This window comes from Aethalodelphis obliquidens, unplaced genomic scaffold (assembly GCF_003676395.1).
Source record: "Aethalodelphis obliquidens isolate GAN/ISIS:26980383/991018 unplaced genomic scaffold, ASM367639v1 scaffold11, whole genome shotgun sequence".
NCBI classification, from domain to species: domain Eukaryota; kingdom Metazoa; phylum Chordata; class Mammalia; order Artiodactyla; family Delphinidae; genus Aethalodelphis; species Aethalodelphis obliquidens.
In genome coordinates, this window is record NW_020837955.1 from 31,130,749 (window position 1) to 31,156,608 (window position 25,860).

General features: G+C 39.3%; 1 protein-coding gene across 1 annotated transcript in view; it reads left to right on the plus strand.

The window, feature by feature from the left end:
- The window catches only part of ATRNL1 (attractin like 1), a 678,243-nt gene that overhangs the window by 561,025 nt on the left and 91,358 nt on the right, over nucleotides 1-25,860 (plus strand). Inside the window, exon 28 of the mRNA XM_027112688.1 lies at nucleotides 4,014-4,128. Within this exon, the coding sequence (XP_026968489.1) occupies nucleotides 4,014-4,128 (115 nt within the window). The remainder of the gene's footprint in view (nucleotides 1-4,013; nucleotides 4,129-25,860) is intronic.

Genomic DNA, 25,860 nt, shown 5'->3' on the forward strand with positions numbered 1-25,860 from the left:
AATATTTTTATCATAATGAATAATTCATATTTTTGCTAATATCCTTTTATGAAAATTTTATAGCTAAAAATAGACAAAGTTGTAAGCCAGTTTGATTTCAGAATAGGATTATAATCTCGTTTCATATAGCTTATCAATATAATGAAATTTTTGAATGTTTTCTGTGCAATAGCAGTAGAATTAAGAGTGAGAGAATTATATTAAAGAAGATATTACAGAAGTGGCTTTTATGCAAACATAATTCCTTTCCCATGGTCAACATATCTTACTATACTCTATCCATTGCTGACCCTCTTCAGTTTAAAGTATTAAATAATTAAACCATTTTCTACTTGAAACTTACAGTTATTTTTTACTAATTTTTCTTTCAATTGGTGCTTTTGGCATCAGCACTTGATGTTTACAACCTTTTCTTCTAGTGTTAAAAGCAGCAGGAAAGGTAACCTGTCAACACACAATATGCACGAGGCATATCGTAAGCACTTAATAAATGTTAGCTATTCATCAACAGATGTACTCTCACTTTGTGTCTTGTTTTTCTAAATCTCGTAAACCAAGAACCACTGTTTCTCAACTGGTGGTTTTGTTTTGTTTGTGTTGTTTTGTTGTAATCATGAAATTCTTCTTTTCTGAGTTTTATAATCAAGTATTTTAACGTGGCTTTGTATATTTTGAGTAGTGCCGTTGAGCTCTTACAAATAAAATAACAAAGAAAACCTTGCCTGATGGTAGAAATGATAAATTATTTCTTAGGTATATTAAAAGGGATTTGGGTATTTCTAATATATCGCCATCATTTAAACCTAAATTCATTTTATTTTCCTTTAGTATATTTTAACCAATTGACCTTTACATATACTTTGCATTTATTAAATTAGGATAAATTTTAGTAGCCTAGAAATACGATTCAAAACATTCATAGTGTTTTTCTTTTAGCCTTGGAATATGACAAGCCTATTCTCTAAATATTTACATCATTGGAGAATATCTATGTACTTATGCTGATTCTGGCTTAACATTTTCAAAAATAAGTCTGTTAAATTAAATGTAAGCTTTAAAGGGGAAAACCATAGATCTTGTAACTTGATACAAGTATTGCAACATTGCTTATAGCATTTTCTTGGAAGATTTTTATGCCCTTCTACTACCATGGCTACTTTCACCTTTATGTTCAAAATTCCCAAAATGTATCTGTATGAGGATAATTTTAAAACGTGAGATTTATGCTGCTATAAAGGAGAAATCCTTTATAACAACATAAATCCGTTGTCACCAGAAATTTCAGTCTAAGTTTTACATGAAAGGGAACATATTTTATCTTTAATGCCTCATTAAACTTTCTGGAAATGGCAATATTCTAAAATATTCTAGGTGGATGACTACGTATGTCTGTATTCCTTCTGAAAAATTCAAACATCAGTAAAAAAAAAAAGACTAAACAAATCATTTGTTCTAATAATTAAAGTAGTGGTATTTTCTCTTCCATTTAATTTTGCCTTTATGTATAGATGTTACTTTAAGTCAACCATGTCTCGCCTGCACTTTTTGAGTGAAATAGCCAAAACCACCATTCCTCAGCCAAATGATGTTCCTATCGTTTCAAAGGTGACCTTGTATTTAAACCTTAATTCTCTGTGTGTTTTTGTTCACATGTGTGTGCCTGGATTGTGTATGTTCACACACATGTGCTTGCACGTGTGTTTATGTTTGTGTGTGTGGGTGCATGATTTTTTTGTACATTCACAATATGATAAACTGCATTGTGTTGCTAAGAACATGGACTCAGGAAGCAGCCTGAGTATAAATCCCAGCCCTGCTACTTCCTAGTTGTGTGAATTTGAGCAAGTTCTTTTAACTTCTTGCTTTCATGTTCTCATCTTACAGGGTTGTTGTAAGATTTAAATAAGTTAATATATGTAAAGCATTTTGAATACCTAATCCATAGTATTTAATAACATATTAGCATTACCGTTATAATCATTATCATATATTCATTTACTTTATTTCTAAAGTCATATTATTTATACAAATGCATTGGTGGGTGATTATTACATATGTATTTCACTGAAATGGTATTAAAGGTGTGCCTTGCTGTATGTCAGTTATAGCTCAATAAAACTGGAAAAAAAAATTTTAAAGATATGTCAACGGACTATTTTGGATTGTGATAATTTGATTAGATAAACTGTTATCATTGGTGAGAGGAAACAGTTGCGAAAAAGCAACAGAAATTGCATAACTTGGTGGCTCACAGACGACATATCAAATATCAAATATACTAAATTGCATTCAGGGACTTCCCCTGGTGGTTCAGTGGTTAAGACTTCGCCTTCCAATGCAGGGCGTGTGGGTTTGATCCCTGGTCAGGGAGCTAATATCCCACATACCTCGTGGCCAAAACACCAAAACAGTTTCATTGTCACAAATTCAAAAAAGGCTTTAAAAATGGTCCACATCAAAAGAAATCCTTAAAAAAAATGCATTCGTTTGTTCAAATGTAGGCCTGTTGCACATCTACAGTGTGCCAGGATTTCGTGTTAAAATGACATATGGTACCATAGGATCCAGCAGCAATCATGCTCCTTAATATTCACCCAAAGGAGTCGAGAGTTCATGTCCACGCAATGTTTATAGCAGCTTTATTCATCATTGCCAAAATTTGGAAGCAGTCAAGATGTCCTTCAGTAGCTGAATGGATAACTAAACTGTGGTACATCCAGACAACGGAATGTTATGGAGCACTAAAAATGAATGAGCTATCAAACAATGAAAAGACATGGAGGAACATTAAATGCATATTTTTAAGTGAAATAAGTCAACCTGAAAAAGCTGAGTACAGTATGATTTCAACTATATGACATTCTGGAAAAGGCAAAACTACAGGGACAGTAAAAAGATAGTACAGATGAACCTATTTGCAGGGCAGGAATAGAAACGCAGACGTAGAGAACGGACTTGTGGACATGGGAGGAAGGGGAGGGTGGGGTGAATTGGGAGATTAGGTTTGACATAAACACATTACCATGTGTGAAATAGATGGCTAGTGGGAACCTGCTGTATAGCACAGGGAGCTCAGCTCCGTGCTCTGTGATGCCCTAGATGGGTGGGATGGGGGAAGGGGGAGGGAGGTCCGAGGGAGGGAAGGGATATATGGATACATAGAGCTGATTCACTTCATTGTGCAGCAGAAACTAACACAACATCGTAAAGCAATTATACTCCAATTAAAAAAAAGACACGGAGGAACATTAAATGCATATTTTTAAGTGAAATAATTCAATCTGAAAAAGCTAAATACTATATGATTTCAACTATACGACATTCTGGGAAAAGCAAAACTATGGGGACAGTCAAAAGATCAGTGGTTTCCAGGGGTTGGGGGTGGGACGAGGGATGAATAGGCAGAACACAAAGGATTTTTAGGGCAGGAAAACTACTCTATATGATACTGTAATGAAAAATACATGTCATTATACATTTGACAAGCCCATAGAATGTACAACACCAGGAGTGAACTCTAATGTAAACTATGTATTCCGGGTGGTAGAGATGTGTCAGTGTTGGTTCCTCAGCTTGTACACAAGTGCTACTCTGGTGGGGATGTTAATGATAGGGGAGGCTGTGCATGCATGGGGGCAGTGGGTTTATGGAAAATCTCCGTAGCTTCCTCTTAATTTTGCTGTAAACCTAAGACTTCTTTAAAAAATAAAATCTATTAGGGAAAAAAAAAACAAGATAAAAATAGAACAAAGCAATGAGTACTTTTCAGAAATTGCAAAAATATGTGCTAATATGTAATGCCCCAAGAAAAATGTCTTCTAAATGTAAACGACCATTACAAAAAACTACATATTACTGCAATAAAATATTCAACTGAACTATTAAAAACTGAGAAATGGTGTGCCTTCAACTACTAGGAATAAACATTTTAGCTGCCTGAAGCATAGTAGGAAAAAAGTAATATAGCAGTGTCATGTAAACTGTGCAAATTTAGAATGGGTTTTCTTTTTCAGGGAGCACCCAAACCAATAGCCATTGAACCATGTGCTGGGAACAGAGCGGCAGTTCTGACTGTGTTTCTCTGTCTACCACGAGGATCATCAGGTGCCCCTCCCCCAGGGCAGTCAGGTAAGATGAATGAGGCACCATCAGCAGTTAAGCAAAACATGCAGATGGAACAGAAGAAGTAAACAATACTACCAGATAGCACAATAAAGACATTTACAAGGTTCTGATTTACAGCATGGTAACATTTTATTAGAATACAAACTTCTACCCAAATATCTAGATATCTGCCTTGCTATAAATTCAGATTTGCAAGTGTTTCTCCTAAAAAATACGTGTTGAATATATGTGTGTATTTGTGTATAACATAACACATGTATGTACGTACGGACACACTTCAATTTTTTGTTGTCATTGCAATGAGTAATCTCACTAGCAGGGCAAAGTGACCCTTTTGGGCAGCTTCTTTTCTCCCAGTATGTGTGTCATATGGGATGCCAAATTAGAAATACGATTAGAAGCTTGTTTCATAAATATGGAATCTAATTAGGGAACTTACTTACATGTTTGGAATGTTTTGCGGCATCGGAGGATAAAAGCTTGCTGCAACCATCCTGGAATATTGAAGATAAGTTCTTGCTGTCAGCACCGGACAGGTGTGGTTCATGGACCCAAGGACCCTCTCCTTCACTTGAGCACAGCCAGCCTTTTCCTCTGATTCTCCTTTTCCTGCATAAAAAGTATATTTTGAATTCGAGGTAACTCTGTATCCTCTTAGAGATCTTCTCATTGCTTCGACAGTTGTCCACATTGTAAACATGCCCCGTGTTGAGTATAACTTGTAACTAAATCACAAACCATGCTTATTTCTCTCTTTGTGCATATCCTCTTCCATCTGCTTACAATTTCTGATTATTCTTTCTCCCGATTGTTTTCTTTAAAGGACTCTCGGTGAAACGGATGCTTTTTGAGGGTCAGGGTGATTTCAAATCTTTCTCTTCAGTTCCCCTTAAGGATAAAATAATGTGCCAGAGATCTGGCAGGTTCTCAACAGTAGTTGATGATAAACTCAGCTCCCTGCTTAGTTTTCTTTCCTTAGTTCCCTAGTTAGCTTTGACCTTGCTCCTCACTTTCTTGATTTGTGTCCAACGAGACACAAAAATGGAAGCCACACTACTTTATACCTTATAAATTTTAAGATATTTATGTAACAGAATTTTTCCCATACAGGGACAGAGGAATTCCATCACCTTTAGACTTGTCATTTATGGTACCGGATGATATCTTGTTGCAGGAGTTTCTACCCAAAGTTCATTTGTAGATGTTTATTCAGTGAAACAAACCTTCTCATATGTTGAGCCAATGCCTTACTTTTCTCCTTTCAGAACAACCAAGGTAAATGGGATGCAGTAAATAGAATAGCTTGGCACTGGTCAGATAAGATGGATAATTGTAGGTACTGTGCCCAGCTAATGGAAGTATTGTTTCAAAGCTGGGATGATTTCCAATACAAACACTTTACTAATGAAAACAAGTCTGTGTGATATACACCAAGGTTCTTCTAGATCCTTGACAAGATGATGTACTGATGGGCAGAGTGAAGGCAACTGCCAATACGCTGTCCCTTTAACCTTTGAAATCTTCTTGACTGATTTGAAAAAGCCAAATAGCAGTGTGGACCGTTACCTCAGCTGTATTTTATTACAGATGCACTGCCATTACTAATGGTAATGGTAAATTAGACGTGCACAGTGTTTTACTCTTCACAAAGTATTTTCCTATTTTTCACATTTGATCCTTACGACAAGCCTGTGCCATAGGTATTATAAAACTCACTTTATAAATGAGAGACTTGGTGTATATAAATCTCTGTATTTCTATACTCAAGGAATTATTGGAAAAACATTACAGTAAAGAGAAAAGCAACAACAAAAAAATACTTATTACTAACATTCCAGGTAATTTTTCCTGATGATCTATAGCAGAGAGCTTACTTCTCTATAATCTACAGCCTATGTCTTCACAAAGCCAAACATTTGGAGGAGTACTGAAAATGTCCCCAGGGTTCACACAAGTAGGCAAAACCTTGAGTTCATTCACAACACTTTTTGCGGTGACTGTAGATCGAACTATGTTGAATATCTGTGTGAATAATTCAGGATGAGTTTGTTCTTTGTTTAAAAAAAACTAATAAAATTTCTCTAGCTAACTTTATAGGAGTAGGAAGAGGAAGAGTCATTGATTCTACTCCTTCAAAGTAAAGCATTGTCTTCTGTCTGCAGTCTACTTTGAAATGCATCAAGGACATAATGTTATTGATGGATGGATAGTAGGATGAGTAGAAGGACAGATATGTCATAAAGCAAGTAAAGCAAATGTTAATGGTAGAATCTAGGTGATGGCAATACTGGAGTCCATTTTAAAATTCTTTCCACTTTGCTGTATGTTTGAAATTCTTTATGGTAAGATGTGGGAAACAATAAAAGTTTTTGAAAACTCTTGACTTTACTGGGGGAAAGTAAAGGCAGTGCCTATAGAGAGGAATTTTCTAATGCTCACATCTATGTTTTCCCTAAACAAGGCAAATGCTGACACCAGTATACAAATGAAATGGCTTATTTTTTCACTTTTCATCAAGATATTTGGTGTGTACCCAGTCAATTAAAACTTAACATAGTATCATCCAATATTTGAGAGGAAATGCCTTCCAGTGATAGTTTGGGAACCATATTGGTTCTCGGGAGGGAAATATTGACATTGGTTATCTCATTGCTAGAGTTTGGCTTATCTCATATCTTTACAGGAAGTCCATCTGTGTGCCTATGCTTATCACAGTGCCCTGTGTTTAGAAAGCAGTTCATAAATGTTCTTGATGATTATGATAATGATAGGAGACCTGGGAAACATGACCTTGAGCAACCACTTCTGTCTATGAGACTCAGTGAACAACAATAAAATGAGCAATTGAACTAGAATCCATTCATTGATTCTCAAATTGCACAGCTAGGAGCCTTATGTGCTGAAGAGCCTCCTCCAGCGGTGGTGCAGGGTTAGAGGTTAGGGAAGTTAAGAAGGAGGTACTGGGCTTCCCTGGTGGCTCAGAGAGTCCGCCTGCCGATGCGGGGGACACGGGTTCGTGCCCCAGTCCGGGAGGATCCCACGTGCCGTGGAGCGGCTGGGCCCGTGAGCCATGGCCGCTGAGCCTGCGCGTCCGGAGCCTGTGCTCCACAGCGGGAGAGGCCACAACAGTGAGAGGCCCGCGTACCGCAAAAAATAAAAATAAAAAAAGAAGGCGGTAGTGGAGTAGCTTCAGGGACAGACCCCTGACCCCATCCCCACTGTGTGAAGGACAGGGCGCCCAGAGTCTTCTCTTGGCTCTTGGGCTATTTATGTCTCCTAATGTGAGTGTATCTATTCAATGAGGAATAAGCATTAATTATTAGATTAGAAGTTCTCTTGCAATACTTTGCACAGTTTCTAATTTTTTTTATCAGGCCCTTTTTTGAAATGTAGCTTCCTAAATGTCGAGTGATGCTGTTCATAATGCACTCTTCACTACTATGAATAAAAGCATTTAAGAGAAGGATGAGTTTGGGGGTATAGAGAAGATGGAAGCATCCCATGAGCATGGTGGTTTTCTCTCAGAACCTGAATGCCAGCACTAACAAATAAGTGATTCGGAAACAAGCAGGGGCTAGTTCTGGCCATCTCTTTTAAGTAGCAAGTAGTGGGGTTTTTTTTAATTCAAAATATGGCATTGTCTTTGGACTTTATTCTCTTTCTACCAGCATATATTTCAGTAATATTTAGCAAGTAATAATTAGACATGGCCCTTTAATGTCTGTCTAAAATGTGTGAAGTTCCCTTCCATGGCTCTCATCTTAGCAGAGGTCGAAAGAGAAACTGCAGATTCATCCTTTAGATTACCCCATGCAGTAATCTTTCCCTTCTTCTTCTTCTTCTTTTTTTTTTTTTTTCCATGTAATGAATTTAGATGTTTATGAGCAATTCTCCCTCTAGGTAGCTTAGGAGAGTAAAAGCAAAAAATATTAAATAGGCTTTTTGGCACTCCTGGAGCTGGGCTAATTAGGTTCCCTGCTCCCCAGCCCTGTAAACCTGCTGCTTCATTCCTGTATTTTCTGTGAGCAACCACTGCCAGCAATGCCAGACTGTCTTGGGCTAAAGTGGGATTTCTGCTGTTGATATATGTACACAGCCACTTCTCTTCTGCCTCAAAGTGGTTGGAAGACTGATGTCCTCGTAAAAACAGGGCATATCAAGTAACCCTGCTGCGTGTCTCCAATCACCTTGGACAGCAAGGTCCCCAAGCATTTTAGAGTCACATTAAGATGAAATGTGAACAAAGTAAATAGAGCTCTTCAAAAGCATAAATTGAAAATGATCATGATTGTGTCACTTTGTGATGAAGGATTATGGATTTCATAGTTTATGGATTCTTAGGAATACGAAGCGGATTAACTTTTCTCACTGGATTAAAAATCCGGAGGCCCAAATGTCCACTGCCAAAAGGGAGATAAGTGCTTCACCTAAATGTAGAACTTTGCCCTGATCTTGCCTTGTGTTTGGCAAAAAACCAAACCAAAACAAACAGAAACTGCTGGAAAGTCTAAGATTTTGAAACTTTTTTCTTTAGGTTTAGAAGTTTTGGCAGGATGACCAGATTATTTTGAAAAATCTAGAAATATTGTACGATGTTTAAAAACGATAGTCTACCCACAGTGTCATGGGTAATAATAATGACAAAAAGAGAACTTTGGTTTAGTCAGATGAAAAGAGGAAAACAAGAACTAGTAATTCTGAGCACTGAAGCAGGTTCTTTACATGCACTAATGCTTTTAACCCTCTTAAGGAACCTGAAAAGTAGCTATAATTATCCCACTTTTACAGATTAAAAAAAAAATCTGGAAACTCAAGAGAGATTAAATGACTTGTCCGAGGACCAATACAGCCAGTGAGTGAGTGAACCAGAATTCAAATTCAGGGCCATCTAGATCCTCAGGCTGTGAGACTCTCCCTCATCGCTGTGCTTCTCTGGATAAAGATACAGGGGTACTCGGGATAGCCCATATTCCAGAAAAAGCTTTACATTCAGATCAAAGAGGAAGGACCTGGAGTGTTCTGCTAAGCATTGGACTTAAGGGGGCAAGAAGGATATATTTACCTTTCCTAGTGATTTAACTCCAGAAATTTGGTAAAATGCAAAGGTGCACGTGCCATGACACATCTGCTAATGAAAGTATGACTCCGTTGTGTAATAGCAACTTGGGGCATCTGGTTATAGGAAAAGAACTTCGGCTTGTATGTGTGGGTTATGGACTTGGAGTCCCAAGTCCCAAGATGTAGATCCAGCTCTGCCACGAGCTAACTGTCACCAAGTCTTTTCATCTCTGGGTCGTAGTTTCTCATGTATAAAATGACTGGATTGGGCTAGGAAATCCTAAGATGGATTTCACTCTACTCCTGTTGTACAGTTCTACTATAGATTATGCTAAGTCATACCAGTTTGGGGTAGGAAGAGCAAATAACTTGTTTCTAAGTAGTACCTTATCTTTCCAGCTGCTCAGGACCAGTTAAGAAGCTGTATTCCTATGTATATTGCTTGTTAGTGAATAAAAATAATTAGCACCAATCCTTAATTTTTTTAAATAATTTTAGTCCATTTCTTCTTTTAAATTAATTTATTTTATTTATTTATTTATTGGCTGCTTTGGGTCTTCATTGCTGTGTACGGGCTTTCTCTAGTTGGGGCGAGTGGGGGCTACTCTTTGTTGCATTTCAGGGTGGCTTTTCTTGTTGCAGAGCACAGGCTCTAGGTGCGCGGGCTTCAGTAGTTGTGGCACACGGGCTCGGTAATTGTGGCTTGCGGGCTGTAGAGCGCAGGCTCAGTAGTTGTGGCGCACGGGCTTAGTTGCTCCGCAGCATGTGGAATCTTCCAGGACCAGGGCTCGAATACATGTCCCCTGCATTGGCAGGAGGATTCTTAACCACTGCACCACCAGGAAGTCCCGGATCCTTAAATTTTAAAAAAATTCTTAATAATTTTATTAATAAAGGTTAGTTCTCAATCTTCTCAGCATGTTTAGAAGATGTAGATCGTTCACATTGCCCCACTTTAGAAATAAGTAAAAGAAATCTCATAGCACCAATGAGAGGTAGAGGGTCTCTACAATCTCAGAGATGAATTGGGAGCAGACTCCAGGTCTGCTGGCTCTCAGTGCAGTACTCATGCCTCTGAAGCCAGTTTTTTAAAGCTAATTTGCATCTTTCAGAACCTTCTGGAGTTTCCTGTCCCTTAGGACTCTGTTTTCTTTCCATAACTCTGCCACAATACCTTCACACTTGTAGAAACACACCTGTTGATCTAATCTTAGCACTCTCTTTTTTTGAGGTGGCTGGAATAAGAAATAGAACTACTGAATTGTATCAAAACTTCATTATAAAAATATGTCATGTTAGTGACCTTTTAAGCGCAAATTCAAATATTGTTTACATCCAACATATGGGTCTTCATAAAAAGAAAGAAAGAGTGGGCACTCATGGCAAAACAAGCTACAAAATTAGGAAAGAGAGCCCAGGAAGTGACAGAGATAAGAACAAATGTCTGAGATTATTGTTAATAATACGACTTTGTGTCAAATAAAAAAAAACAACCCTGATATTAAAAGTAAACAAAATCAATAGTAGGAACTAATTTTATCTTCTATCCAAAATATAGTTATTATGAATCTTCATTTGTTACCTTTATTCATTCAAGAAATATTTAAAAGTATCTGCTACATGTCAGGCACTGGATATATGGTGGTGAACAAAACAGAATTCCTGCCCCCATAGATTTTAGAGCCTACATGGAGATAAACATGGACAAATAATCCTGCAAATAAACCCATAATTATAAAATGTGTTTTATGAATAAAGAGTAGACAGTGTTATGAGAGAGAGGTGAAATAACACTGATGTACAATTGCTAAGCTTTAATATCTTTCCATAGTAGTAACAAAATGGCAAACGTAGTCATTAAAATGCCCTTTCCTCAGTTCTCACTTGTCCTCACGTCTCTGTAGTGTTTGTTGAATATTCCCCATCATGCCTCTCCAACGTTTGGAAACTCCCTCTGGTGTTCTTTACCTCAGTCTATCACAGGTGCCTTCTTAGAATTTACTTAGAGATAATGCATGTAGAGCACCTCCCCTCTGTTCGTTACCTGCTTCTTCTGCCCTCTGAGTTCCGATAGGCATTCCCTGAGGATTAGTCCTTAACCAACTTCTCATCCTGTCCACTCTCTCCCTTTAGGCTGATGCTCTCTTTGCTCATTTAGGGGGCTTTTCAGATGATAACTCCCAACTGCACGGGTCTCCAGCCAACACTGGATTTGATAGTGTTTCAGTATAAAGCCACTCTTCCTTCCCCCTCTCTCCTGTTACCGTCCCTACTCCCCAGACTAGCTCTTCTACCCTGACTTTACTGTTTTTGTAAAGTCCATTTCAGAGTGACTCAAGTTTGAAACTTTGGAGTTAGCTTTTTTTCTTCTCTCTTTCTCCTCTTTGACCTCCAAGTAACCACGAAGCTCTTTAGATTTTAGCCCTGAAGCAGATAGAACAGACTTCTTTCTGCCCTTCTTACTCCCTCCATTTTTGGCTCAGGCCCTGGTTGCCTCTCACCTGGACTTCTGCCAAAGGAAAGCACAGTTCGAATCATACCGCTCCTTTCCTCACAGACCTTTGCTGACTTTTCATTGCCTGATGAAATAAATCCAGACATTTACTCTGGGCTGTAAGGTCCTCCTTGACCTCTCTCCAACCTTCTTTCAGGTTTAGCAGGCACAGAGTCCTTGCCAGCGCCCACCTGCACAGCACCTCTGGCTAGTTTGGGGCCCTTGTGCAATTATTTTAACCTCTTGAACCCTCAGTTTCCTCGTCTGTGAGGTAAGGAAGATGACTGGGTAGAATGTCTTTATGATTGCCGTTAGGCCTGTAACTCCGCGTGTGTATCTCTCCCTGTGATTCCATGAGTGTATATTATATGTGTTCTTGTCACATTCACTATTGTTCCCTGTTCCTGAAATGACCTCTCCCTCTCAGCTGCCTGTGCTCAAAGCCCAGTTCAAATGCCACTTCTTCTTCCATGAAGCCTTTTCAGTTTCCTCCATACAAATGTGACCTCGTTCTCCTTGAAATCCTATAGAATTTGCTGGGTCACTTCTTTACTGCTTTCTAACATATATCAAAGTCACTGTGTACTTTTCTTAACTTTCTTCCCAGGTAGCAAGCTCCCTGAGGGCAGTGGTTATATCTTAGTTTATCTCTGAATCCCTAGTAGCTAACAAGTTCTTGGTACTTAGTAGTTGCTTGCTAAGTATTTAATTAATGAATAAAGTTAATTATCCTTAAATGGTAGAACTTCTTCACCAAACAAATATGTAGGAAATATGTAGATATATACTACACAAATATGAACTTTACTAGGTAAAATTTCGCTTCAGGCCCATACTCTTTGATAGAATGGATTTTATGTTTTCGTGATTCATGTGGGAGTCAAGCTGCATTTCTTAAGGACTAAAATCAAGCCCAACACTGAACCTTTGATAAAAAATATCTATAAAACTTACCTGCTCAGATTTAAGGTTCAATGAAAATCAGGATATTAGTGAAAGATGAGACAAAATAATAAAGCAAATTATGTTTCCAATGTAATATATACTAAACCCATCATAAAGTTATTCTATTTTTATAATTTGGACTTCGTTTTCTTGGATAATAATTTTTACAAAACGATTTTATTTAAATTTGAAAAAGCACAGCTCAGTTCCACCCTTTATGATCAAAAAATAATATTGAACCTTGTGGAATAAATGTCCACATATTACTTATACACAGGACAGATAACCTCACAAGACACACCTGGCAAATAAAAAGTATCAATTGCTCTTGTAGCTGTTACCATTAACACAGTCTATTCTATGCTCGTTACTATTCTTTGAATTATCACTTCCCTATGAGGTATGTATTATCACTTTTATTTCACAGATGAGGAAAATTAATTCATGGAGCTTACTTGCCTACATAGTAAATAAGTGATGGAGCCAAAATGTAAAACCAGAAAATTTCACACCATGGTGCTCTTTCCGTATCTTTTTCTGGGGATGCAGGGGTGGATTTTTTGGTTAGCCGTGTGCTTTTTGGATAGCACAGACTCACAAGCTTTTTCTTTTACTGACAGTGTCACTGTGAAGTAGCATGGCCATCGTTCTCTCATTTGAGATGTTAAAGTTTATCTCTGTGCTATTGTCAATTGAGAGAAATTGATGAATGTGTAAATGAAACAAAGAAGAAAATAAAGACAACAAACTTGAAGAATAGTGAACATGGCTAATAGCACATGCTGCAGAAGTGAGTGAAATACCCTAAAAGTTAACCCACTCAAATACTTTCAAGATAGAGCAATTAGAAACAAACTCACATAAAAAGTCAGAATTTATGGACATGAAAAATGAGACCACCAGCACTGAAAGCATGGCCAACACATTTTTCTTTTCTTCTTCTTCTCCCCACGTGCCACCCCTTTCAGGTATTTCTAGAATTGACTGGTAAATAATTACTGTGGTCAAAGAGAAAAATAGCAAAAAGTAAGCAACTCAACACACCAACTTACGAAGCGAAAGGGGAAAAATCAAGATTTGTTTGGAATAAGCAAGCTGCCCTTGAAGCCACAAAACCACAAAATAAGAATTTTGTGGGTATGAATAAAATTTAAAGGCTAAATCACCCCCGCCCCCGTATTTCTTTTGATAGGTAACACCATCGTCTATATATAAAACTGCCAATTAGTAAAACATTTTACTTTTAACTGGTCATGAATTAAGTAGTCCTGCATAACATGGGTTTAGGGGAATTTAGCAGAAGGCTACCTCCTGCATTTAGCAAGGATAGGCGGGTGATCCTGAGTGTCAGAGAATTTTAGAATTTTTGGAGCTTTAGAAATGGCCTTAGAAATCACTTAGTTCTATCCCACATTTTGCAGAGGAAACCTGAAGAGCCAGAGATGGGGAGAGACTTGTCTCAGGTCAACACTGAGCAGGGACCACAGCCAGGGTCTCTGGATCCCTCATGCAGGAACGGACTTTACCCCTCCCTCATGTTTGTTTATGCCAGGTTGCAAAATATAACCAGAAAAAATTAATAACAATCCACTTCTTACCAGAAGGCAGTACCGCATATGTTCTGCCACCAGGGCAGAAATGGCAAACAGAAAGGAACTCCCTAGATCCAAAAAGGGAAATTAAGTAACTTGAGAAAATATGTCTCCTTATCAGCAAACTGACAAAATGCTAAGAAAATGTGGGTCAAGGGCCCTGGGAGTTCCTTCTTCTCACATAAACATTTTTCTGGGGACCAGTTCAAAGGGCCAGTAGTCCCTTAGCAAATCCGGTGGGAGTACACTCAAGTTTTCATAAAAATTCTATGTTACACCGTTAGCTGATTTAGTCTCAGATCCTACTTTTCCTGTAAAATGCTGCCATATCTACCAAAGGCCTTTGAGCTTTGATATGCCTTTATTCTTAATGAAAGGTCCAGTGGAGGAACAAGCACCAGTAGTAGTAATGTTGAATTCTATAAAAAGGTAAACGTTGATTATAATTACATTAACTCCTTAAGACCAGAAGGCTTAAGGGCTTTCAGGGAAAGAGTTAACGGCCTTCTGAAAAGTGAGTGACTTACCTCCTTTCATTCACACCTAATTATTTGCAAATTAGCATAACCCATCTAAGTTGGGCCAGCCTCCCCAATTGATGGGCAGCAAGTTCAGGTAAAGCGCTGGCAGAACTTAAGAGCTCCTGACGAGCTGGGAGGCTAAATGGGTCCACAGGACTCCCAGGAGGTGGTTTGAAGAGTCTGCATGGTCCTTGGGATCGTCATTTAGAAGCCTTGGAGGAATAAATGGATTTCTGCCCCATGAACCTGCTGTCTGACATAATTTGAACTGAACCTTGAAGGCCCTAGAAGTCTGGATGCAGTGACCATACACTGAGTTCCATTTATTCAGCGAGCCAGGCAAGGATCATCAAATCAATAACATGACTATGCCATCTGCTTCCATCATAATGAAAAATGACTCCTTAAGTTTTCTGTGAGGCAATTAGCTCTGACGGTAGAGCTGCAATGGCGAGAGGCCAAGTCACATTTGTATTCAAAACTCCACCAGTAAAATAGAAAGGAACTGTTGTCCATATTAATAGATACACAAAATGTATAAATAGGGTACTCTGGTATTACTGTATTGATGGATATTATTACACCACTGCAGAATCACAGAGATAGGAAGGGCACTGAAATGACATCTGGCTCATCCAACTGCTTGCAGCCACAGCTGGTGACCCTGTCCAGAATCATCTCGGACAGACAGACTGTTTCTGAAGACTTTCCCGAAAGACATACGCATAACTTCCGGGACTAATTCACTCTGTTATTCAACAGTCTTCACTACAATTTGATTCCATTTTCTTTTGTTCTCTCTCTTCTTGTTCTCATCTTTCCAGAAATAGAGATCAGCTGATTTTGTTCCTTATAATTATCTATCACTTGGGTGCTGGAAGGCAGTTTTGAAATCACCTCCCAGCCTTCAGTTCAGGTTCCGTACAGGACTCCAGGTCCATCCATCCCTGCCTTAGGACTTCCAGCTTAGGTCACCTCGTGACGCTCAGAACGCTCTTTGACCTTCCCAGATATCACTGGCTTAAGAACCATGAAACAGAAAGGGATTCTAGAGGTAGTTCTGTCCCTTTGTTTGACAGATGTGGATACTGAGGTTCACCTGAACAGACTTCCTTAGAGTCCGAAGTTTATTACATGGCAGGACCAATGCTAGAACCCAAGGGGCTCTCTCTGGCTTTATTCTCACTGTTTGTTTTTCAGTGCCTAACCTCTCTTGTAAAATGAACTGCCCTGCCTCGCTGGTTACTCTCCCACTTACAGTTCAGTGGGACTCCTCTGTAGGAGGAGTCCTAACCTTTTCTGCCATTCCGCATTTTGTATTTATGCTCACTACTTTTCTTGCACAAGAAAAGGGAGCAGTGAGTTTCAGTTCATCTCTCTGATGTTTCAAGGTCATTTTTGAAGTCTAATCCTATCATTCCAAATGCCATTCTCATTCCCTGTCCCTATTTGTGTTATTTGCAAATATGCTGATTTCAGGGAGATATTAAATGCCTCACACTGCTGGATTCCAATGTGACTTTTAAAATACCGCTTGTTATGAATACACCGTACCTCTGTCCCTTTGCACGTACTAGTCCTTCTGCCTGGACTATCTTCCAATACACACACCTACCCTTTCCCCCAAGAGACTTTCTAATTCAAGGGTCACCTCCTCTGTGGGGCTTGTCCCCATCTCTAACCAACCATACTTTTTTTTTTTAATTTATTACTATAAAAATTTTATTACACTATGACTACTCTACCCAGACAACCTAAGGGCAGGGACTTCCCCATTGTTTACCATTATATCTCCAGGGGCTAAGTGGTGCCTAGAGCATAATAGAAACACAATATATTTGCCTAATTATCTTCCTTCTTTCTCCTACTCACCTGTGTTTATCGGTGATAACTTCCCGGAGTCCAACTCTTAAGCTTCCTGTGAATTCATACTTTTGACTGCATTTTATCCATGTACTTATTATTTGTACCTTAATGTAAATTAATTCTAAATACTTCTTAGGTTTAAAAAAAAAACACCCTCCTTAATCTCTGGTCTAAATTTTGGCGTATGAAGTAGAATTGGAAACTTTACTGAAGTTAAGATGACCGATTCCTCACTACTGACCAGGGCTGTTGTTGTTCAGCCTCATTCTGGAGACCTGTTTGTCATGGGTCATGTTATATTCATTTTGCAATATGATTTTTTTCTATGCTTACTAACAGATTTCTTTGGGTGTTCTGTTATTTTTTTCCACATATAAAAATCTCACTTTGATGGTTTGGTCATTCTTAAGATCACTGGTCATTTCTAAGACCATTCTTTTTTCCTATTCTTAAAAATTTCATAGGCTCTTCTTCATTCTTGGTGCTTTAAGCGGTATCAGAGTCCCTACCAGGGATTTGGTGGCCTAGATGGGTCACCAGACCCTGCTTCTGCTACTTGGACCATGGGTATTCAGCCTCTTCTAATTCTTGATGGGCTACGTGGCTTTTACATCTCCTGTTGCTGGTATTCAGATCACAGTTTTTCTTAAGACTGAGATTTTTCTAGCATTTTGAGTCTGTTTTAAGCATAATTTTTATTAACCTTTTCTCTTGCATGTAAAAACAAGTCAGTCTTTTTAAACCTAGCTTACGCTTGGTGTACAACAGGTAATGTTCTGTTTCCCTTTATATCTGCAGTGGGTCACCTCAGTCTTCGCATTAATGCTTTTCACTTTCTCCAATGCTTCAGAAACGTCATCTTTTCCTAGGCTCCTTAGGTGACTTTTAGTCTTGTCAGGACACTCCTAAGTTCCATTTTATCTCTTTGTGAAGGTCTTGCCTGCCCATCTGAGCTTCCCTTCAACTTCCTTTGTCCATCTGCATTAAAAGTATTTCTAAGAAATTCAAATTAAAACAATACTGAGATACCATTTCTCACCTATCACGTTGGTGAAAATTTTAAAGTATGACAACACATTGCTGATTCGAATGCAAACTAGTACAGCCCTCCTGGAGGAGAATTTGGCAATACCTAAAAAAATACACTTGCACTCTTTTTTTTTTTGCTTTATTTTGCGGTATGTGGGCCTCCCACTGTTGTGGCCTCTCCCATTGCGGAGCACAGGCTCCGGACTCGCAGGCTCAGCGGCCACGGCTCACGGGCCCAGCCGCTCCGTGGCATGTGGGATCTTCCCGGACAGGGGCACGAACCCGTGGCCCCTGCATCAGCAGGCAGACTCTCAACCACTGCGCCACCAGGGAAGCCCCACTTGCATTCTTTTGACCCAGCAATCCCACTTCTAGAAATGTACTGTAAAATACACCTCCAGCAGTATGAAAATACACAACCATTGGTTATTTATTTCAGCATTGTTTGTAATCACATAATATTGGGAATGAACTAAATAACCATACATAGGAAAGTAGTAAAATAAATTATGATACATTCACAAATGGAGTATAATGCATCAGTAAAAAAGAATTAGGAAGATCTCTATGAACTGATATGAGATTGTTTCCAGGATATATTATTAAGTGAAAAATGTAAAGTGCAAAATAATACCTAGAGCATGCAATCCTTTATGTAAGAAATAAAGAAATTTAAGCAAATATACAGATAACTACTAAATTTTGCAAAAGATTATAAGAAAGATAAATAAAAAACTAATGATATTGGTTACCTGTAGGAAATGAAGTGGGACTGGAGTATAAAATGGGGAAATAAGAGAGGGAGTTTTAGGGATGAGGAGGAAGTGACACTTCTCTGAGTGGGACCTTTTTAAAAATCTCTGACTCTTAGGGCTTCCCTGGTGGCACAATGGTTGAGAGTCCGCCTGCCGATGCAGGGGACATGGGTTCATGCCCCAGTCCGGGAAGATCCCACATGCCGCGGAGTGGCTGGGCCTGTGAGCCATGGCCGCTGAGCCTGCGCGTCCGGAGCCTGTGCTCAGCAATGGGAGAGGCCACAACAGTGGGAGGCCCGCGTACCGCAAAAAAAAAAGAAAAAAAAAAACCTTGTTAAAAATCTCTGACTCTTAGAAACACTGGAATGTTTCACCTATCTAATAAATAAATAAATAAAATTGGGATGTGAAGAACCCAAAATGGAATACAGACAGTGAAACATGAACTTAAATGCATTACAAATGAATAACATAACTACACTGAGGAGATAGGAAAGAAAAGAGCAACCTAAGCAATTTTGGAAAATAGTATTTTGCCTGTATAGTGTAAGGCTAAAGGCAAAGAGAACCACACACAAACATCGTACTATGGTTAGTACATTTGTTTCTTCTGGAAACAGGGGCATGTGTTAGCAATTCTGACATTACTATGTGTGAGGATACAGGTAGATAAATAGAGAAATAGAGAAATACAGATGTGTGTAAGTGGGTTAGTATACATATGCATGTTTCCTAGCTGTGTCCACTGAGAGGACCTGGAAGCAATGATAACTCAGTAGCAGTGAACACAACTAGCACCCATATCTTGGTTTCTTAACACCATTTTCCAATAAAAGGAACCAGGGCTTTTCGGGGAAATAGTTTACTCCAAGGCTAGGAAGGGAAAATGCAAGTTGAAATGGAACATCTGGTTCCAGAAAGTAAGTGTTCAAAAAATTATGAAGACATGTTGAAAAGATACAGAAGCCCACCTGAAGGAGCACCCAATTGCCAAAGCTGGAACAACTTGAACAAAAAATAAATAAGTATACTATTGGATTGTAGCTCAAAGAATAAATTAAATACCTATAAGTCTATACTAACACAGATATATAATTGAATAAATAAATAAATGAGAGTGAAGGAGCAGCTCTTCCTTACAGTAGAATTCCAGTTAATGAATATATAGAAAATAAGGAAAACAGAAAAATCATCATTAGATAAATACTAGAGTAGTACTTATTGCAGGCAAGAACCATTGATGAAATCTAAAATTAGTGGGAGAAAATATAAATAGTACATTTGCATAGCCTCCAAGTATCTTCCCACAAGACATTTATTAATTACAAAGGGGAAAATAATAAATTTATGGTAGAAAAATGTAGCAGACATGACCTTATCCAAATGATCAAAGTTAATATCACCAATAATAAGACATAAAAATCGTATACCCCTGATATGTTGCACTGAAACAAAGGAAAACATCACTTCTGCGGTATTCTTGTGAAATGCATAATGCCAGTGTAATCATGAGAAAAGATCAGACAAATCCAAATTGAAGGACAGTCTATAAAACAAACTGACCAGAACTCTTCAAAAGTGTCAAGATCATGAAAGACAAAGAAAGACTGAGGAATTAACACCGATTAGAGACTAATGACATTATATGCAGTAAGATCTTGAATTAAATCCTGGAACAGAAATCAAACATGAGTGGGAAAACTGGTGAAATTCAAATAAGGTCTGCAGATTACTCAACAGTATTATATCAATGTTCATTTTCTGATTCTGACAGTTATACTGTGATTATGTAAAATGTTGTCATTAGGAGAAGCTGCGTGAAGGGCAAATGAAACTTTTCTGTAAGTCTAAAATTATTTCAAAGTGAAAAGTTAATAAAGAGTATTTCTCAGGCCTCTTCTCCAAGTGGGTCATATTCGAAAACTTAATCTGTAGTCCGTGTTGGTGGGATAGTGGTGAGCATAGCTGCCTTCCACAAGTTAATCTATAGATTGCAGGCTATATTTTCTCATAGAAATTATATTTCCCTGGTTATATGGTTCCTGGGCTAGCACTCAAGAGCTCACTTAACCTAGAATTTTTGTATGTATGTGTGTCTCTGCTATCCTCACCGTATTGTAGAATGTAAACAATTTACTCTGGCCATGTTCCTTAGGGTTTTAAGAGGAACAATAGATTGAGAATAGATAATACATATTGAGGGTCCCTACGCATGTGAGTTCACACACACACAGACACACACACACACACACACACACACACCTTTGAACACTGGGGACACAGATTTCTCTAATTCTAAATTCTGAAAATGGTCCTGCACAGGATCTAGTAAAGTAGGGACTGGTGGCAGAATGAGAAAATAGCATGCCAAGAAGCTCTGGGAGAAGAGAGAGAAGAGATGGTCACAATGATCATTTTCATATTGCTCCCTGGCCCCTCCTGTGTTTCTAGAAGGAACGATTGGTCATCATCAGCAGTGTTGCTGCTTCTCACTGCAGAAAATGCTACACAGAGCTGCCCAGATGAGAAGCAGCTTAATCACAAACCTGCTCTTCTTGCAACTCAATTGGGAGTATCTGTCCGTGTGGCTTTCAGATTGGGGCTCAGATCTTGAAAGCTCTGCTGTCTGTGCCCGTGACCTCTCCCAGTCAGCAGCCACATGAGCTTTTTGTGCCTCAGTTTCAGCTGTTCAAGCGAATGGGTATCACAGTCTTTGAAGCTCCTCCTCAGAATTTCCAAAGTGAATCTTGTATAAACCACACAGTTTATATTAAGCCAGGCCATCCCAAACATACCTCCAAATTTGGTGAAAGTCTATCTAGCCATTATGTGATGTGTTAAAATATAAACGAGGGGCTTCCCTGGTGGCGCAGTGGTTGAGAGTCCGCCTGCCGGATGCAGGGGACACGGGTTCGTGCCCCGGTCCAGGAAGATCCCACATGCCGCGGAGTGGCTGAGCCCGTGAGCCATGGCCACTGAGGCTGCACGTCCGGAGCCTGTGCTCCGCAACGGGAGAGGCCACAACAGTGAGAGGCCCGCATAACGCAAAAAAAAAAAAAAAAAAAAAATATAAACGAAAACTTAATTTATAGTAACTAAATAACAACATTAGATTTACTGAGTACCAGCCATGTACAGTCACTATCCCAGTGGTGTGTGTGTGTGTGTGTGTGTGTGTGTGTGTGTGCGCACGCGCACGCGCACGCACGCACACACGTATGTATAAAATCATCTCATTTTCTTACTACAACCCATAGGGGAATTTATGCCTATTTTACAGCTAAAGAAACCAAGCTTCAGAAAGGTTTTATACTTGCCAAAAATGTTTTATTTGCCAAAGATTTTAGAGCAAGCAAGTTGTAGAGCTGATTTTAGAGCCGGGTCTATGTGACCTGTATGCTGAGCTGCCCCCTTTTTGAAGTCTCTCAGGCCCCATCTGCCAGTCCACTTGCTCACATATTGGAGACATTGAAAATCTTATGGATGCCTCTGTGCTATCCCACTGAATCATTCCCTGATCCTTGAACTACATGTTCATTTCTTATTTTGTCCATTAGAATGCCTTACTCTTAAAATATTAACTTGAAGTAGTTTGTGGATTTTTTCTTCCTCCCATCTTTAAATCATATCCGATGGGTAAATCAGAAAGTGTAGAACTTCTCATGCAACAGGAGGAGCAAGGTTAATAAAAGCTTCAAGCAAGATGATACTGATTTACTGAATTATTCGTATTGATACTTACAATGTGTTACCATATTTTTGGATAAAATTTTGAAAATGTTTGAAATAATTAGGCATCTCAAGACCATGTTGAGACTAAGAAGCTCTTCCTATTAAAAATATTCTTAAATTATGTCGACCTAGACATGTTGTACTGAGCAGTTACAGAGGGGGAGGCTTCTAAGGCAAATGCCATTTCTATTATGGATCCTTCTCAACTTAAAAAATGTATTCGGTAGGCTACATAAACGTCCAAAGTGAGCAGACACACACACAACCAAAAAAGTCTACCATTCATTACTTACTACGAGTCAGTTGCTATAACAATTGTTTTCTTATATTTTCTCATTTAATCTTGTTATAATCCTATAACTTAGATACTGCTACTTGTATTTTACAAGTTAGGAAAATTGAGGTTCAAATACTTGCCAATTGTCTAGAGAGCTAATAACTGACAGAGTCAAGATTTCAACCTAGATATTTTTCTGACTCTAAAGTTTATGCCGTTAATCCCTATACTCTAATGCTTCCCTGGCAGGGAAGTATTAAATACAGCATAGAAAATTAAGAAGGAAAAAAGGCATTTACATGAAATATATTAAGCTTACATTTAATTTGCTCTATTTTATTGTTTTTAAAAAAAGAGCCAAAAGAAAGGAGGGATTTTAAAAAGGGATTCAGAGATCAAACATTATTTTATCTTTTGTCCCAGAGCACTTCAGTTATTCAAACCCAAGGCTTCACCACTGCTCATGTACGTCCATCTCTGTGTCTTGTAATTGGTAAATTTACATCATGTGTGTCACCAGCAGCTTAAGAAAGGCACAGATGTCAGTTTCAGGAAATCTTGGGAATTTCAGGCTGGCTCAGGCTAATTGTTCCAATCAATAAAATGCTAATGAAAAAGTAAATCCAACCCTTTATCATAGTAACTGAATTCTGACCACAAAGATTAATGTAACTGCCTTTCTGAAATCCCTATATTTTCATAAAGTAAAAAAAAAAATTTCCCCTTAAAAAATAAAGACATATTTGCGTTTAAAAGAAAATTATTAGCATTAAACTGGTAATGTAAGGATTACCAGAAATTCTAATTGCAAATATTAGCTGTTTTATAAAATTAAATTCCACTGTTGCATTTTCTTAGAACAATAGAATTCCATGTTGTCACTTGCTGGCTTTAATGTCATCCTGATAATATGCCTAGGAATTTTAAGCAACTTACTGCTTAAGCATTAACATCTCTCTAATGTCATATAATCAGAGGAAGCTTCCATTTATTTACACCATCTTTAGTAGCAAAAGAATGGTAGAGACAAGGTTAAGGCCTGCTTACTGGAAGCAGCAGCCTGGCAGGCAGCTTAGGGTTCCTGGTGTGCTTTCTCCTCCCCGAACTGGCCCTCCTTCCTCCCTTCCTGTCTCAGTATTGTTAGCATAACAGGATCAGACAACTAGAGTTCATTTTGTTCAGCCCCCTGTCTTGCTCAGCTCCCATCTCATATTTTTAAACATATCCACGGATTGAGACAATACAGGTTCTCAGTGCAATCATTTCCAGATCTTAATTTCCTTTTAGTATTTGGAATGTGGCCACTGCATGATTGATTTTCATACAGACATACTAGAGCTTATGCGTTGAATTTGTTGCTGCCCCCTTCAAGGCTAACCCTTGGTTGCTGCTAACCCTTCAAGGCTGTTACCTTGGAAGGTTAAATATACCTATCGGAGTGATATGACTCTTAGCAGTTTAGAAGCGGAGAGGACTTAAACTCACTCTAGCTCTTGCCCCTGCCTTCTTGTTAATCGTCTTCTCAGCCAAACTTCATACTCAGTGTCTATTACCACCATCTTCATTTACCTCCCCATCCCACTGTAATCTGTTCAGCAGCCGCTTCTCTATTAAATCTCTCCTGCTGAGGTCACCAGTGACCCCCATCTCTCTTAATGGGGGCGATTTGGTGACCTCTCACTTTCCCGGACCCACCCATTACACTGAAAGCTTCCTTACCTAGACTGTGAGCTCCATGCAAGCAAGGACCATCTTCCTTTATCACAGTGTCCTGTGTGTCCAGTACAGTGCCTGACACAGCAAGTCCTCAACACTTAGCTGAATGAAAGAATGAATGAATACATTCACAGATTCTGTCCCTCTAATTTTATATATACAAAGACAGAAGCCCTAAAGAAGGTGTACAGTTTGCCCAAGGCAGTAGAGCTTATTATTGGCAGAACCAGCATATGACCCTAGTTCTTCTAACTCCCAGGCCAGTTGGTTTCATACCCTACTGCCATTGCTCAAAATAAGTTTTGGCTTACTCGTTTGAACTGCTTTCAAAGCCCGCAATGTATTCTCTTGAATCTTTATATTCTCTTGATTGGTGGATTTTATATTTGGCATCAGAAGGTTACCAGAAGCCTCTGTGATCTGGCCTTAAGCCACCTTTCTCCACTACTCCCACGTGCAGATCTGTCATTCCGCAGAAGCAGGATCCTCACTGTTTCTCACACAGAGCACGGTGTTCCCAGCTCTAGGCCTTTGCTTATGATGTTCCTTCTGCCAGGAATGTCTTTCCTCTCTCACTCCTCAAATGCCCAAATCCTACTCATCTTCATTCATAGTCTTTCCAAAACAATGATTTAACCTGTAAAGACAGAGGGAGGAAGGAAATGAGCACTGATTGAGCTAGTATCTTCACATATCTTATATTATTTTATCTCACTAAATGGAAGTTAGAAGATGCACAGGAACTTGGTATTCAGCAAAAAGATGAAGAGCCAATGAGTATCACAACCTATAATGTATTACAAATATCTGTGAAGGTGTGTGGAAAAGGGCTATTTTACCCTAAAGAATTTAAGGCCCCATCGTGGGAGCATTATCAGAGCCAGGCTTCAGAGTAATTTGCTTAAAAATATGCGTTGAGATGAGTTAGCTTTGTTTATATTTGTAGGCGCCAGAAATCCTCAACTTTTGTAGGAAATAGCTACACGAGATTGGTGATCAGGTGTTTGTACATGTGTATGTACAGGTGAACACACATCACGCACACCGCTGCTGAAGACTGGGCAGGTGGAGGAGGATGAAGAGGCACTGGGACATTACTTCTGGAAAGGGAGGCCTCATTTCTCTTCTGCAGCTCACCTCCACTGCATCCCACCGCCACAGCCAACAACACCATCACCACCAACACCACCGTCACTGCCACCACCACCAACGCCGCCACTACCAGCAACCACACCATCACTGCCACCAACACCACCACTGCCGCCACCATCACCACCACCAACACCATCACCACCAACACCGCCACCAACAATACCATCACCACCAACACCATCACTGCCAGCAACACCACCATCATCGTGACCAGCACCACCACCGCCACCACCAGCAACAACACCATCACCACCGACACCATCATTGCCACCAACACCACCATCACTGCTGCCACCAACACCATCACCGCCACAACCACAACCACCAACACCAGTGCCGCCACCATAACCAACAACACCATCACCACCAACATCACCACCACCACCACCAACACCACCACCACTACCACCACTGCAACCATCACCACCATCACCAACACCAACACCACCATCACCACCATCACCAACACCACTACCACCACTGCAACCATCACCAACACCAACACCATCACCACCATGACCACCAACATCACCATCACCACCACCACCATCACCACCTCCACCACCACCAACAACAGCACCATCACTGCCACCAACAC